At 43.5% G+C, this 17,960-nt stretch overlaps 1 protein-coding gene across 1 annotated transcript in view; it reads left to right on the forward strand.

The window, feature by feature from the left end:
- ece2a (endothelin converting enzyme 2a) overlaps nucleotides 1-17,960 on the forward strand; it is a 70,093-nt gene that overhangs the window by 15,053 nt on the left and 37,080 nt on the right. The window contains exon 3 of the mRNA XM_053438825.1: nucleotides 17,569-17,852. Within this exon, the coding sequence (XP_053294800.1) occupies nucleotides 17,569-17,852 (284 nt within the window). The remainder of the gene's footprint in view (nucleotides 1-17,568; nucleotides 17,853-17,960) is intronic.

Consider the following 17,960-nt stretch of genomic DNA (forward strand, 5'->3'; position numbering starts at 1 on the left):
TGAAATTAGATCTGTTTGAGGAATGGTTTGGCATAGCATGCATGGTTGGGTAATGTTTCTGTGTGTTGTTCTTTCTCAGCGATACAAATTATTATAATTAAAATAACAGTGCAACATGGAACTGAAAAAACACCCTGGTCAGAATCAATCTTGGTACATTCGACTTGGCTTTGTGAAAAAACATGGATACCTCCCTTAACTTCAATTATAGGGAAGTTTAAGTAAGCTTAAGAAATGAAGTGGTTGTTCCTTCATATCTGTCATACTTAACATAGGTCTCTCACGCCGCTCATAATGTTTTTAAAAGTTTTTAGGTTTAACTTGTTAAAACCTTCAGGAACTCTGAAAAAGGTGACAGAGGTCACATACTAGCGGTTTCTTAGAATACTTTTTCTGTTGTTTCTGTTGATCCCAAAAAGTAAACATACAAAGGGTTAGGGTTAGGGTAATGATTGAACAGATTCTTTACAAAAAATAAATGAATGAATTTCCTTGAGAATTAGTCAGTTCATAAGAATACATGAGTCATAATGTGCTGGTTGAGCTCTTGCTAATGAAAGGCTCCATGTCCCATGCCATCCCTTTGATGCTTTTCTCTGGAAGACAATGCCTCTCCATGCCTCTTCCCTCCATTGTGTGTATACTGTATATTACTGTGGGTATTGGTGCTTCAATGAACCGACCAGAAGGCCAAAGAGATCGTCAGTGAGACAAGTTAAAGAGTACAGGGGGGTTGAAATGAGGTATGTGTGCGAGAGAGATTGGATTGATTAATGGTGGAAACCACTCAGTGCGGACTCTGGCTCGCTCGGAGCCTCGTGTCCTCTCAGTTCCATCACTGCACATCAGTGACTTCGATCAGCCCGAGCCTTCTCTGTGCTTTGCTGCTGCGGCTTTCACTGGGATGCTGTTGGCAGCACAAAGTGTTCTTAAACAACTCAAATTCTTTGAGATTTCCATGTCATGTTCAGTTTGCTTCTTTTTTTTTTTTTACATTCAGCGATTGTAAATGTTTTTGTCAGAATAGAACAAGCTGTTTATGGCTTATTCTTAATTTTGGATACATTTTTTTTATAGATCAAATGATCAATGATCGATGAATCAAGGGAAAACAAAACATCTGATTAATGATGTTTTGTTTTGTTAATCTGATTAGTTGCAGTCCTTTGTGATGTAATGTTACATGCACCACACTATGACTTGAGATGTGTATGGTTCAGCCTTATAATCAGAGGACAGTGACAGACAGACAACACATAAACAAAAGTTAGTAACTGGAGCTGCTATTGACATTTCCCTGTAAGTGAAGCATTCGATCGAAGAAGTCGAGTAATGTTGCCCACAAGCTTCACCGCATGTCGTGTTCAAACTGCACCAGACCTTCTTTTTGATGTGCTTCGTATCGTGTCTGTTCTACATTGTAACTACCTCAAGAGCAAGACAATGACCCGATGGTGAGTGAAAAGGTATTATGAGGTGGAGTCTCACGTTTGGATGAAGGATTATCTTGTCTGGTGCTGCTAGGATTAACTAGCGCCATTAGAGCATGACAAACAACTCTGTGTGTGTCTGTGTCTGTGTGTGTTTGTGTGTGTTTACATGGCCTATATTAGCCTGTACAGGGAATCAGAGAGCAGATGGTCTGCCATAGTTTGTAATATTCTGTTCACTTAACCTGAGAAATGAGGCCTCGAAATAAACCCCCTGCTATCTGAACACACACAAACACACACACACACATAAAGACACACAGACTTTTTGCCTTTATAAAGACAGGGCTTTGGTTCCCATGGTCCAAAGTTGGAGTTTATTCTGGAAAAGGTGTTAAATAGGTAACAAAAACGAGTCTAAACACACACACACACAAATGAGAGTAAGAGGGTGAGACAGTTTTGTCTCGTCAAGTGAGACGGAGAGCAACAAGCCCATGAGGTTTGAGTGCAGTGCTTAGTTTTAATACAGCACACTTTATCAAGACAATCCCTCCCATCCCCACAGTATTAAATCATGTCTGAGTCTGCGAGAGCACCGGGAGCAGAGTCACTGCCTCCGCCTGTTGCCATGGCTACCAACTCCCCAAGAGGATATTTATTTAGAAAACACGTTGTTATGAATTCATTTTACTTACGGACTGTAACAAGAAGGTGGAATTCTTGTTTGCTGCGTGTGTTCATTAATGAGGGGGAGAGGCAGCGCGGCGCGTGTCCTGTGCTGCTGCCGCTGGGGATGAAGAGCTGAGCACATCACTTTTATAAAGTCTACATTGGCATTCAGTCGACTGTACGCTGACCGTGACCCCCCCCCCCCCCCCCCCCCCCCCCGTTACTATCTATCAAAAGCAGGTTTTTAGTCTCATCGTTTCCTGATTCCATTTTTTAATGTTTTCTTTAAGTCTCTTTTAAAATGAGAGGTTTGTAAAAAAGGGTCGTAAAGAACATAAACTTAATGGTACTTGGTGTTTGGTAAAATAATGAGGGTAAAGCTGCAGGTCAGCATCCTCACCAGATCCATGTAAATGACAGTGAAACATGTAACACTATATTACATAACGGGCCCCATTAATGCAGTGTATCACGAGTTTAACAAGATTGAAGACAAGACTCCTATTGTTTTGTTTGGGTGAAATGCTAATATTTATCTGTTTTACCCCAAATTAGTAGGTTTATGCAGGTTCTTTAAATCCTGGCATACAAGTGATTTTATTTAAATTTTCCGTAGTGGGTCAGGTTTGACATCACAAATGCGTAAGAAGCGGGAAACACAACACACAACATAACAATGCACCATGAAGACCAATGACAATGTTCCGGTTATGTTCATGGCTATTGATGCTCCAACGTGCAGAACGTCAACGTGCGTCACGTCACGCTGGAAACGGAGCAGCATCATCGTCTAGACTGCCAAAAGAAGAAAAGGAAGAAATTAGCGTTCGTCCTGGTGTCACGTTTCCATCACTGCAGATTGAACCCTTGTCTAATGCAGATTAATTTGACCCTGGAGTGAATTCAGATTGTATCTGTTACCACTGCAGACAAAAGGCTGATGTTGGTTGGCCTTATATGGGCAATATTTGTATCTTCACAGCATAAATATGTGTGTGTTGCAAATTGTAACCCTATCTTAAATTGAGTACTCTGAACTACTTGATGTCCATAATTCAACCAAATCCATGATTGAGAAATACCAGTATTTATTTACACAGTACATCTTTGTTATGGCAGAGTAACACACTGCTGTGTGTGTCTTTCTGGAAAAAGCTAAAAGAATAGCCAGAGACACTTTTTGTAAAGTGTGCAACTTGTAGTACAACCTCATACACAACTTGTGCAGAAATCCAAAGTTAGAGGCGTGCCGTGCCACAGTTGCTATGTTGTGATTGGCCAGTCTCTCTAATTGGAGGGAATTAATAACCAAAGGTACTAAATTGTTGGACTGACTAGAAACAATTATTCAAAATAATATATATTTTTTTACTCATAGTCAATCAATTGTGTTAAGATTTACTTGTTGAACAGACTTAATTTGTGTGTAACCAATTGAAGTGCTTGTTTTTGGTGATGCAACCATTTTTGTGCTTTTCAGTGAAGTGAGGAGAAGAGTTGAGCTACAGATTTTCACAAATCCCCCTGTTGGGAGTCTCTCCAGACCTTGTGTTCCCATGCAGATTAAATACAACACGCACACGCACACGTACACACACACACACACACACACACACACACACACACACACACACTCACTCCAATTTTGTAAACTATGTCAGTGATCACACAGAAACCCAAACTGAGCGCGGAGTGCTGTGTTACGTTGCTCTGTGTCTCACTCTCTGTGGGCTGTCCCTACTCGTGTCCCTGCAGATGAGCTTCCAGTCCCTTTAACAAGACATCGCTCTCAGTTAAACAGCCCAAATCCCATTTGCCTTCTGCACCGTGCATCATGCTTGGATGATAAATGCGGCTCCTGTCGCAGTGTGCTGCTTATGAAGCTGCTGCGTGAAAGCTGATGAGTGCTCGGCCCATGACTATTTGATGATGAGAGAATCTGAGACCCTCTCATGGTGTTTATGCAGTGCACTGCAACATTTTTTAAAACACTGACACATCCACCACATCATCTCTCTATTTCTCAGTTTTTTATTCTTCGCCATTCCTGATAGTTTACTCTTCTGAATAATTTTGCTTTATCTCCTGTCTTCTTATTCTCTGTCTCTCCTTACTCCCTGCTTTTTTCCTCTTTCTCCTGACTCCTTCTCCTTTCTACTCTGCTGCTTCCCCCCCATTTTAATTCTTTTTAGTTTTCCCTCGACTTGGCAGCCGCTCTCACACCTCACATCTCCTTCTCGTGTATTCTGGTCTTTTTCTATCCCTGTCGACTCGTGTGTGTCGTTCTGTCTCTACCTCTGCCTCACTATCTTTTTTTTTTGCTCCTTATCCCCTCCCCGCTCCTCCAGAGTCTGAAGTCCAGGTTACATAATATACATTAGAGCGAGGTGGAGGAAAGGAATGATGGAAGTACAAGGAAGAGGATGAAGTAGAGGAGGGGCAGAAGGTACCCTGCTGATCTATGGTGGAGCCAGATGTTGATGCGTGACACGGCAGATTTTTTTGTCAGGCTATTTTCTTGTTGGTGTATGCAGCCCATTTTCTTTTGTTTCATTTTCTTATTTTAGTGCTTGAATAAAAGGGAGATGCCTCTGCCGCCGTTCGGGCTCATTTTCATCTCCAGGAGCTGACATCTGGTCTCCTCCCCCTCCTCTCCTCCTCCCCCACTTGTCATCCCCTCATCATCTCATCTCTGTCATGATTACACTTTGCCTCGCTGACCTGCGATGATGTAACTACATTTTTTGGCAGCGGGCTCTACCCTGACCGAGCGTTATATTCTGCAGTCTTTCTGAGAACTGCCCCCTCGCTCCATCTCTTCCCACTCTGGACATTTTTTTTAAAGGTCTTAATCTTTCCTTTTCCATTTCCCAGCAGCCGCTTAGTGGGGGATGAGGGTTGAGGGGAATGAGATCTAGGGGGGAGAGAATTTTGGAATGTTCCTAAATGATTTTGTGCTCGAATCAAATCAAGGATTTAACAAAAGATGTGGGAAGCTTGCGATTGTGTGATTTAGCGACAATACTGTATATAAATGTTATATTTGTCGCAACAATATGTCAATTGTAAGATTTTAAAATCATTCAATATCACAATTTAATATTACAACTTGGATGGAAATCAGGCAAAACTAGACAAATGTAGATATTTATTAAGGGCTCAAGTAGTTTTTTTTTCTTGCCACTATATTGTTTCTCCTTTTCCTTCACCTAGAGCTACATCAGAAACAGAAAGCTGCCCCACTCTGAGGACACACTCCCAGTTGCTATTGTAATGGTATCCCCTGCAGTGTGAACTTGAGACCCTGGAGAGGTGTGAGCTTTGTTGTAGCTCCTCCTCCTGGGCCAGGAAATAAGGTCGCTGTCATCTCAGGCTCAGTTTACTTCTCCGCCTTAAATCTGACCGTCAATGACTGCCAGACAACACTTGGCTTTGGTAACTGCGCACATTTTTATGAATGACGGTTGTTGCCGCTATGTGGTCTGTTCTGATGAAGGCTGGTTATTTTATAGCAAAGCTGTTCTGATCTATACACTAGCTATCCTATCAGTGTGAACGCCATAGACTGTAAACAAAGATGGACGACACATATCCACTTCCTCCCGGATATGAACGCAGTCACCTTGACCCTTTGGAGCCAAAGTCTGTGCTGTAGGGATGTAGCCACAGTAGCGAGGGACCTTTTTCTAGGTCTATGTCCCATCAGCTAACATGGAGGAGGTGAGGTTTATGACCTACACATTAGGCATAATGTTTTTATCCAATGGTGCTGTAGTGATGATGCTGTTCTTTGGATTTCTAGCTCCTATTTAAATCCATGTTCCAAGCGTGCATGTGCGTGCGTGTGTGTTTGTGACTCACACACAGAGAGAGGGAGAGAGAGAGAGAGAAAGTCAGGTAGAGGCCAGATTCAGCGCTTAGCCTGGCACTGGCTTATCAAACTGTGTGTGTGTGTGTGTGTGTTGAGACTTGGGACCTGCGCTGGCTCTCTCATCAAATATGCAGTTGGAGTTGATGCTGCAGCAGAGATGCCTAATAGCAGGAGAGAGAAGAGAGAGTTAGAGAAAGACTCTGAATACGTCAGACCACCCACTCACTTCCAGCCTCTCCCCTCTTCCCCTTATCGTCGCACTTGCCAATTACTCCTTTTCACACTCATCCATCTCAGCCTGCCCGTCTTTCGCTTCTCTTCCCTTTTCACGCTGTACCCCACCCTCCTATTAATTCCTCTCCGCTCTTACCCTCTTTCATAGCACCAGCCGTTTGCATCCCTCGCTCTCCCGTTCCCACCAAATTGAATGTCATTCACACCGCTCTCAGTTCCCTGCAGCATAGAAAGAGGCTGTTAGGGTTCGGCAGCCCCCCCGCACTGCATCCAACCTCGGAGCATCACAGATATCACTACTGTGACATCCAGCTCCTCATGCGCTCTCTGCTCCCAGGACCATATAAGTACTTCCTCTTGGCTGAGGGAGTGACATCACACTGTTGCACTTCTTGAACAGGTGGAGTGAAAGGTCACATGTTTATATATTTCTTCAGAAGCTCAGGATTGGATGTTTAGAGGGAATTTGTTGGGACATATATCTTCACACCCACACACACTCTCACGCACGCACGCATGCACACAAACACACACACATACACACACATACACAGTCTGACTTCTCTTCATCTTTCTCACCTCCTCCACTTCTTGCTCCTTGCTCTCTCGTGGACGAAAAAACATCCAGTTCCTGCCAAACAGGAAGAGGTCATGATTCACTGAGAACAGACCAATGTGTGTGTTTCAATGTGTGTATCTTGTGTTGTACAGTCCGGTCCAGCTCTCAGTCAGTGTAGGGCAGTAGATACTTGCTGCACGACCTTCCTTAATCCCTCCTCTGGTACATGCATCGGCCACGTGCAGACTCTGAGGAAGCAAAGACAGAACTGAATCAGTGATGGATAACAGTCTCCCTATGAAAGTTTCAGACAGGCAGCTGGAACAGTGCGTGTTTGTCAGAGAGAGACAGAGAGTAGCGATGAGCCATTGGCATATTGCATGTAGCAGTGGTCCAGAGGAAGGGATGAAGCATGCAGCATTAATCACCATCTTCATCCACCAGCCTGTCTCAAAGGCTGACTCACTCTGCATTCACAGCTTCACGGCTGTCAGCTGCTCGCCACTGACCCCCAAGCAGCCTGCAGACCACACTACCATGTCGGTACAAAACTCATTTTTTTAAGCACCTGTCAGGACGTCTATAAGTTTGAGAGGATGTATGCAACTTTGTGCCTTTTTTACTAGAAGGTTTGTAAGGAGACGTGGAATCAACAAAGGGCTGCTGTTGGTGGCCAGTGGCAGTTGAACCTGCAACAGAACGAGAGGAATGAGGAATGGCAACTGCCTCTTAGAGTTTCATCAACATTCAATCAGTTATGTAGTTGCAATGAGGTAAATTAACATTTTACTTCATTATGATTCTACACATGTTGAAGGTCTTAGAACACACTATCTAGTGACCTGGGAGCCAATCAACCAAGTAGTGCATAGTTTTTTTGCATGTGTATGACCACCACCTGCTGTTCAATTACATAGTTATTAATGCGATGCCACTTCAGATCAGATGACTGATGATATCAGCATATTTGAGGTCTTGATGACATTATAAACTAACTGATCAACATTTTAACAGTTTAAAAAGTTTTTTTTTGTCAAATTAAACTTCAATTGTTTCAGTCGCTTATAACACTGTTATATTTATGTGGCGATAGCATGAATATGGAGCTGGAATAGAGCTTTAAAATGTGTAAACTATATTAAGAAAATCTCCCATGTTTGACACATCCAATTTGTGTCCCATGTGTTTCTTTTGTGAATATGTGAAACATATACGTCATACAAAAGTCTTTTGTGTGCTCCCTAAATTGCAATGTGAAACCAAAACTAAAGTCTGAGACACGTAAGAATGACGAGGACCTTGGTTGTTACTTCCAGCTGCAAAAACAACCTGAGTGAGTCTAAGGGTTAGATACCCCTGTCGTTGAGCAGTGCCCGTTATTGAGACTTCACACTCAGATCAGTACACTGACATAATGACACTGCAGAGAGACATGCCATTTCCTCCTGCAGAGATCAATATGCTTCGTCAGCCATAAAGCTCTGACACGGGGCCGGCCCTCATCTGTAAAGCCTGATCCATTTTGCATAATCACACCAAGGTCGGGCAACAAAGCCATTTACATATAGACGCAGGCACCTTGAACTGACACACCGGCCTGCATGCCAACCAGGCAGAAAATTAACTCGTCAAGATTGGGCCTCTGTGTGCATGTGTGTAAAGTGTCTGGAATGTAAGGGTATTGTGTGTGTGTGTGTGTGTGTGTGTGTGTGTGTGTGTGTGTGTGTGTGTGTGTGTGTGTGTGTGTGTGTGTGTGTGTGTGTGTGTGTGTGTGTGTGTGTGTGTGTGTGTGTGTGTGTGTGTGTGTGTGTGCGTGCGACAAACTTCAGTATACCTGTGCTTTTTCAGCCGTTTCATTTTCTCACAGACGTTGTCTTGGTAGGTGGCTAATTGAAAATGTCTATACTGCTGTTATTATCTCTGCCCCCTCCTCAATACGACGTGTGTGTGTGCACGCATCTCTCTATGCGTATGTATTTGTGTTCTTGTTCACGGCATGTGTCAGACTATCCACCAACATCACACTCACACTGGGACACGCAGATTTTTCAATGTTTTGGCCTCATTTAAATCTTTGCTCACACACAAATGGAGAAGAAAAGGCTGATTAAACTGTTGTCTCTGTGCTCGTCTCTGTACATTCACAGTCCTTTTTCAAACGAGGCATCTCTCTGAATTTGAATGTGCTGTTTACCTGCGGAGAAGGGTTCCTCAATTCTTCTTTCTTTTTCCTGTACGTGTGTAACTCTACTGTGGTTGGATCTGTCGACGCATGTGTGTGTACAACCCTTATAGAGTGAAGATGAAACCCGTCTCCTCTGGAGGGACACAAGAGCTGCAATATCCTTGTCCTGATGTGCTCTCTCCCTGTGATCCCACAGTGTGTTGACGGGGACTTGTCCTGTACCTATTGCCTTGTGAGGACCATTTTATGGACCCTACAGAGTGAGGACATTTTTGGAAAGTGAGGACATTGTGGCCGGTCCTCACTTCTTCAAAGGGCTGTTTGAGGGTTAAGACTTGGTTTTGGGTTTAGGGTTAGAACTAGGTCTATAGGTAAGGGATGGGCTAGTGAATGCATTATGCCAATGAGTGTCCTCACTAAGAGAGAATAAGAGTTTTTGTGTTTGTGTGTGCGTGCATGTGTGCCCGTGCCACGCAGGTCACTGCAGGTGTGGAGGAGTAATCACAGATTAAATGGAGCAGAGAAGTGATTCTTGTGAATATGATTGCACATGCGCATATCCACACACACTCAGTTTCTTGCTGAGTCATGACCTTTTTCTCTGCTGCTACACCACCGACTAACTGACTGACCGAGGGAGTAAAATAGAAAGGGAACAAACAGTGCAGGAGGACACAGACACACACACACACACACACACACACGCAGCCACGTACTCTCTTGCTAGAACAGCCTCATGGAAAAATAAATATTGGTGCGTCTGCAACTGACTAAACGTGGCTATAATAAATATGGAGGGGAGTTCGAGGGGAGAGCTGTTGACAGACACAGCTGTTAACAAAAATGTGGAAGCAAACAGCCCTGGACAGGCTCCTCCAGGGTGTTACTCATGTGTTGTATGACCTGACGAAGGCTGCGACAATATGGATTTTTCCACTGCAGTGTGAAGACGCCACACTCTGTGTGTTTAAACTAACTGAGGAAGCTGATGGGGCTGCGTTTGCGTTTGAGTAAAAAAAAGAAAAAAGCTTTATTTACATAGTGGGAGCCCCTCATGCGTCACACCTCTCATACTGTTGGGATACTCTGCACTGCAGCCTGTAATGAGAAATTGTGATTAGAGCCGATGACGTGTCCACGGTGCTGGGGATTTTCCAGATGACGTGAAACAGTAGAAGGTGTCTCTTAACTTGTAGAGTTAGTTATTAGTGAGATTTTAGGATGAAGAAAATGGAGGAAAAAACATCATTGAATGGATCATTTTCATGGGTCATATGTGCATGAAAGTCTTTGATTAAATAGTCAAAGTTAAGTTTGTGTTCTTAAAACCACAAGTAAAAAAGCTAAGCGTGACTCCTAAAGTATATTTTAGTAAAACAACTACAAGAAAATTACATGTTTTATTAGCCACATTTTTACAAGGACTTAAATCAGTGAGACAGATGATTGGAATGTAAATCCATCCAACATGTTGGCCATCTCTCTAAGAGTTCCAGATTCCACAAATCTCTGTTTATCTGACTGATCTTGAAAACTGTTCATCTGTTTGGCCTCACACTTGGCATCTGTGTTGTTAAGGGCCAAGAAACTGCAGTGTTGACTTTGCTGCGAATTGGACACGTGATAAGTTCAATATTAATAAAACCTAAATGAACAGGCGACCAGCGCTCTGTAACAGCGGTGGCTGGGACTCATCCTCGTTCACAACAACGGACACTTTCACACTTACAGCAAAGACGACTGATTCTCCAGTTCTTCGTACTGAGTCGAGGTTCACTGAGCTTTGAATAAACAGGTGAACAGCTCTTTGTGCAGCTAGTGGTGAAGCAGCTTCAGGGTTCTGCTCAATTACTGCAGTAACCAGCATGACCACAGGCCGATACAACAGCTCATTACAAACAGGCTGATTTAGATACAATTTCCCTGGACTGTAAAAAATATTGATAACAATGAATCCAATACTTGTAATACTTCTGTCCAAGTGGACCTGTGTGGACCAGCGGACTGACCTGATGTTCCTATAGCCACACTGCAACTGGGGCCAAAGATTTTTCATGGCAATTTTAGAGTAGGCTAAAATACTGTGAACTAACTAACTCCTTCTTCTTCACTACTGTGTGAGAGGCGACCAACCTGCTGAATGACAACGATGTGAATCACATGCCATGGTATTTGCTGTCAGCAGATCACAACTCTGTTGAGTCCCTAAAAGTCTATCCAATAAATAACTCATGGAAGAATGGTGATCAGTTGGTGGAAATTAAATCCACCTCTATTTGTGACAGGCGATGAGATGATGAATGTACTTTGATGCTGTGCGGGGCGTTGATGGATCTAATGAGAGTTTTGTGCAGCCGCTCGAGTGGGATGAGAACTGTGAGGGAGACAGACGAGGACACAACAGCTACTAGACATGTTTTACGAGTAGTTAATTGTGATCATAGTTAGTCATAGATTGTGAAGTTATTGTTTCGAAGGAGGTTTGTTTGTTTGTTGTTGATGTTGTGTCTGTGGAAAGATAATAGGCCACAACATCATTCCTTACAAGGACCTGTTCTGCACTTACACACCTGACTCATGCTGTGTATGCGCGTGTGCGTGTCTGTGTGTGTGTGTCCACTTTGGCTACATGGCGAGGGCAGATCCATTGCCTCATTCGGGCTCTCTACCACACGTACACTCTAAGTCACCCCTGCTGCTCTCGGCCCGCCCACTTTGTCTGACAGCTGCCCCCCCTTCATGTTAGAGCTCCCTCCGTCGGCCTCCATCTCCAGAACTTCACCACAGCACAGCAGGTTTATTTCAAAAGTTGTCTGTTGTTTTGAATTAAACAACAGACAACTAACAAAACTAACATTTACTAAGGTAGGGCCGTTTATTAGTCTCAAAACCCACACATGTGATACAAGTGCACAATAGTGAGTCCTGCAACAATTGGGCGAGTGCTGGCTCGACCCTCCCTACTCTCTCAGAAGTGTCCATCAGAATCCGACATTAGCTGACCTCTCTATTCTTTTGATTGGTTACTGACCATGACCTATGATTGGCTGATTGATTTGATCCCTGAAATGCATCGTGTCTTGCTCCACTCTCCAGTGAATCGAACGTAACTCAAACTCCATCTCATAACATAGTCAAAATACAATTATATTATAATATAAAGATACAACATCCTAGAATCCATTTGAATAAATTATTGTCAAATATTTGGCAGCTAGATAAACAGTATATTGTAAATATAATTATACTTTTCAACATTAAAACAATTTTCTTTCTAGGACAAATGACGTCACCTTGAATTATTTTTCAAATATCCAAAGTTTCATTTTTGATATCCAGAATGAACATTGTGGATTTATTCCGATTTCAAATAATATAGTCATCATGATTTTAATATGAGACATTAAAACATCCAAAATTAAGAGTCATTCCAAATATCTGTACTGTGAATTTTGAATGTCTAAAAATGCAATCCAGGCCAGAGACTGCAAGTGTTGAAATTGACCAATCAAAGGATTCGGAGACAGACATTTCCCACCTCCAGTGTCTTGAACATCACTACGCACAATGACCAAGTGTTGAGCAGTTACAAATGCACAGGGAAGGTAAAAAAGCTCCCACTTGCTAGAATGGTTTTCTGCTCACAGATACTGATCAGTGCAAACGTACGTTTTTAATGCAAAAGTTTTGAATTGAATTAATCGCCAAGCCCCCATTCCTGCTGCCTGCTGGTGTTTTGGATCTGAAAGAAGCTTTAGGCTGCATGCCACTACAAAGAGGCAGATTCATACAATGGAGTCCTTCCAAAAGTCCTCCATCACTCATACGCACAGGCACACACACACACACACACACACACACACACACACACACACACACACACACACACACACACACACACACACACACACACACACACACTGGCTCACACTCCATGGGCACATGGTTAATTATTCAGCCGCTAATTATCTCGTACACTCGGTTACGTAACTGAGGTTTGCTTTTGTGAGCGCGGGGAAGAAGAGACTTCTGAGGAGAACTTGCCGGAAAAAGATGAGATTTTTCTTTTAAGAGAATTTCATCTGGCCTCCCTGCTGATGCAACTTCTCTGAAAATGTGAAAATACAGAATATCTTTATTTATTGGAGATGCAGAGCTGGTGAGTTCATCAGGCCAACTCCCCTCTCAGAGCAGAGTCCTTACAGGTCAAACAGATTAAAGACTGTGATTGGGTGTACATGTTCACAAATGCTTGTCATATAAGCATTGTGTCTAATTAATCAGATAACCGTGGACCATAACTTGGGGGCCAGATATCCTCAGATAATTGGTTAAAACAAGGCTCAGCGTGACCCTGTCTACTTTCATCATCGTCCTGGTGCGCCCTCACACAAGCACAGGCACACGTGCAGGCTTCTTGTGATCTGACGCAACGACTTACCGTCTCAGTTAAAGGTTCAGTGTGTAGGATTTAGTGACATCTAGTGGTGTATTTGCATTTTGCAGCTGAATACCCCTCACCTTACCCTCCCCTTCCAAATATAAAAGAGAACATGTGGTAGCCTCAAAAGGTATTTAGTGTGTCCAGTTTGGACGACTCTAAATAAACATGGCGGACTCCGTAGAGAGGACTCACTCTGTAAATTTTATGTAAAGGGCCCATTGTACGGTATATAAAATATCAATTGTTGCAATTTAGATGAAACACACTAGTGAAAACATCACTAGGGTTAATTATAATCAATTTCTGCCAAGAGTTCCCTTTCACCTAAATCTTACAATATTTTTGTATCTAAAGCAGTTTAATTATTTTCATACGTCTGGTTTTTGTTTTGACTCATAATAAACCACATACACACATTCATCAGGAGAATACTCTTACATGCAGCCACATGATTAATGCGCATGTATTTAAAGAATCTTGACAGACAAACACAGGACCCACTCCGGCTCCCCACATTTGCTGACATTTACAGAAGATGCAGATGAACTTTGTGAAGCTTCACCGTGGCGTCTGTTTACCTCGGGCTAACCCAGAGGCTGAGGTGTCGACGGGGTGTTGTTGCTCCAGCGCATGTGACCATCACCTTTAATCAGTGCTGGCTGAACTTCCCCATCCTTAATGTGTCAAAACCAATCTGGGATGTGAATGAATGCCCCGCGTGTCTCTGACATCATGGAGTTTCCACTGCTGCGCTCGGCTCAGCTTTGATATATTACACCGCTGGCTCACTGGCAGGGGTTCCCCACCCACCACCCCTCCTGACCATAGATGGGCTCCAGAGAGTCACTGTTTGTGCTGAGGGAGGTCAGTGTGCTAGCTCAAAGGTCAAATCTCAACTGGTTCATGTTTAGGGAAGAGTGAAGGAGCTTGGATCTAAACTAATGGAATTAGTATTGCATTTTATTGAGCAAAGTATAAATGGAAGTGCAGATTTTCATTGGGATATTCTGTGTATATTTTATATTTTTTTATCCACCAGTGCACTATACAGTCACATTATCCTTTACACTTGAGCTGTACATTAAAGAAGGTGATTAATGAAAAGTGTCATGCTCTGTGGAAAATGACAGAAATAGCATGCTTTCAAATTCATGGCCAGGGCTTGATGCATTGAATTAAAACTAACCTCATCTTTATTTTTTTCGAAGAAACTTAGTCATCAGAGTGGAACATTTCTAATCATGATCATCGTGTCAAAAATGATGAAGGTTATTATTATTAAAGCATTAGAGTTTGCTGAAAATGTTCAAAATGTACTGACACGTTTTTCTCTTGAAAAGGAATCTAAATATAATTCCACTTAAGACTCAGTCCTGCTGGCTCGTTGCCACTGATTTGCATCATGTTTTCATTGATGCGAAACAAACCCATGCTACAGGTTGATGCTCGAGAGAATTTTCCATGACATGTTTTTTTTTCATACACTGTTTTAATGATTATTCAAATCTAGAACAGTACTTCTAACCGTCACCATTTCATCAGTTGTTATTCAGTTTGGTGTTACCAAACATGTCAGCCTTTCATTTATGAGCAGCAGAGGAACACTGCAGGTTTTTCTTTTCCTGTGGAGCATCACCATCGCTGTGAGAGTCACATGTTCAGCTTTCTCTTGAATGCCTCTGAATCAGACATGCAACCTGATACCATTGTTGGACATAGCATCTCCAGGAGGCTGCAGGAAAGAAGCACCTCCATGTTTGGACAACATTCCTCTCTGACCTTACCCCAGGTCCACTTCTTCTACTGTTTGTGCGGAGTTTCCTGCATAAAAGGACAAACACGGCAAACATGACTAACACACAGTTTACACAGCTCTCCAACAGATGACGGATGGTCACCACAGTTTGTTTTTTGCAGACTTGTTATGAGAGGTATGATACGTTTTAAGACCGGGACTCAAAGTTTCCATCACACACTCACACAGGCAGCGGAATGAGGTGATATGACACCTCTAACTTTAGTGTGCCTCTCTCTCTCTCTCTCTGCCGCTCTGGATAATCCAGTTAGGATGCTCTCTGGCAATCGGGAGGTTTTATCTCCCTCGCTTCCAGCTGGAAGAAAAAAGCCGACTCCTGCAGGTTCCAGACCGGCCTGAATAAGCCTTTGTCACAAAGCACACACTTTACTTTCACTGTGGTGTCCACCCTCACACAAACACACTGATATGTGTGCAGTACCCCCCGTGTTTGTGGATAAAGGTCAGAGGTTGTGGGGGGCACCAGCTGATGTCACATATCCAAAAATAAGAGTAGTGTCCTCGATGACAGCCTGGCAACTATAACTGTCGTGACAACCCCTAGGAATAAGCCGTCATGTGACACCCCTTCCTCCGCGCCGAGTGCATGGAAAAAAGAAACACACACTAACACACATAGCTGCGTCAGCGGGGAGAACCCTTTGGAAACAATGTGTGGCTTGCTTTGGGGATCTGAGAGGGGAGTGCAGGAGGGATTTAACCCAAATGTGGGCATGAGACAAGGCCTCGTTCTGAACCCAAATTGGACAGTGGTTCTCACATGATGGGCTTTGTTTTCTTGAAGGATGATGCTAACTTTTTTTCAAACCCTTTTCAGTGTTTCTATGAAGAAGCCACTGTTTTCTTTTGGCGCACGCAAAGTGCGGCATCTAAAATAACCTGTCGAGACTGAGTAATCAAACTCCGGTGCATTCTCTCATATTCCAGCCATCAGCGCTGACATATTCCCTCTCTTGTTTTGAAGCCAACGTCACGGGGGGAGCCATCGGGGCACCCGGCCCTCTGATGTCTAAAAACAAACAGCCCTGCTGGAGTATTTGTGGCACAGGATGCTCTTGCTCTGCAATGTCTTAATGGATCTGTGGAGTGGAGTATATTTTTATCTCCATGCTACTTTAAATCTGTTTTCAGTTTTTACCTCACATCTGCTTCCTCTCGGTCGCCTGTATATGTCTATACGTGTGAATTAATGCTTGCTATTAATGTGCAGCATTATGTTTCTGCATGTTCGGCACCGACACACACCTCCCATGAAGTTCCAAATGTGTTGCTGAGTGTGTGAGGCTGCTAACAGAATCAGTCTCTCACACACACGCACACACACATCAAGCTTACGGACCCTGGTAATTAGTAGAAGCAGTAAGGTGATAACAAGCACAAGCCACACGTTCGCACCAGAGGTGTCAAAGCCAACATGCTGCCGGAAGTCACAGCCCCACCTATCTACCCCCATCCTTCTTTCCCAGGCGGGTACACAAACACACACACAAACACACACACAAACACACACACTTTAAGGTACAAGATAACATGAGAGTTTTATAGGCCAACGAACAAGAAATCCAACATCTGCTAAATCAGAATATGCACATTGAGTTAGTGTATGTGCCTCCCCCATATAGTCTTCTTCTCACTCCTATCTTTTCCTTTTTCTTCTTCCCCGTCTTCTCCACCCACTCCTCCTCCTCCTCCATCTACTTGATCTATGAGTCATCTGATCCAAAAGGCAAGATGCTGCGTTCAGTAGATTATTTTCATATTTTTTCTTGCTGCATTAGAGGTTATCATCACTTCTCTTCATCCCCCCCTTTTTTGTGTCTCTGCTTGGCTTTCATCCATCTGTCGCCCGCAGAGGAGCGACAAGTTGGAACCTTGTTGCTGGTGAATGATTTGTTTGGAGTCATCACGTTAGAATAAGCTGGAGAAGTGTGTGTGTGTGTGTGTGTGTGTGTGTGTGTGTGTGTGTGTGTGTGTGTGTGTGTGTGTGTGTGTGTGTGTGTGTGTGTGTGTGTGTGTGTGTGTGTGTGTGTGTGTGTGTGTGTGTGTGTGTGTGTGTGTGTGTGTGTCAGTGTGAGTGTGTGTCAGTGTGTGTGTGTCATCAACCGCAGGAGGTGGTCCCAGTCCTTTCAATAGCTGTTGTCATGATAGCAGCGCTCTGTGTAATCCCTTGTTGTTGCTCTATTGATCACACCATCGTTTACTCATTCTGAAAAACATATTGGGGATTTGAGTCATCAGAGAAATATTGTTTTGCATCCCCCCCTCTCTTGATTCTTCCTCTCCTCACTCTATGTTTTTCCCTCCCCCAACCTGTCTGGCGGTCACCTTATCTCCCGTTTGTGTGTTTTTTCCTTCAGGTTGCGGAAACAGCAGCATGAGTGGGGACATGTACATTGCCGGCTACCGCTCCATCACCAACATAGATTACTCCTCGGTGTGCATCAGCACAATGGGCGCCAGGTACAGCGACTGCCCCGGTATGACCTGGCATCAGATGGACGTGCGCCAGCTCCGCTTCCCCGGCACCTCCTTCGATGTCATCCTGGAGAAGGCCACGCTGGACGCCATCATGGTGGACGAGAAGTCACCTTGGGAGGTGTCCCCTGAGACCGCCTGTTTTGTTCACCAAGCACTCTCTGAGGTATTGCTCAAACAAATCTGTGCACCCTCACTGGGGTTGGATGTTTCGCCTGGTTTTTGCTTGAGTTCTCACCAAAGTCAATTACATTTTCTATGAAAAGTACTAGAG

The sequence above is a fragment of the Pleuronectes platessa genome, chromosome 13, assembly GCF_947347685.1.
Source record: "Pleuronectes platessa chromosome 13, fPlePla1.1, whole genome shotgun sequence".
Lineage (NCBI taxonomy): Eukaryota > Metazoa > Chordata > Actinopteri > Pleuronectiformes > Pleuronectidae > Pleuronectes > Pleuronectes platessa.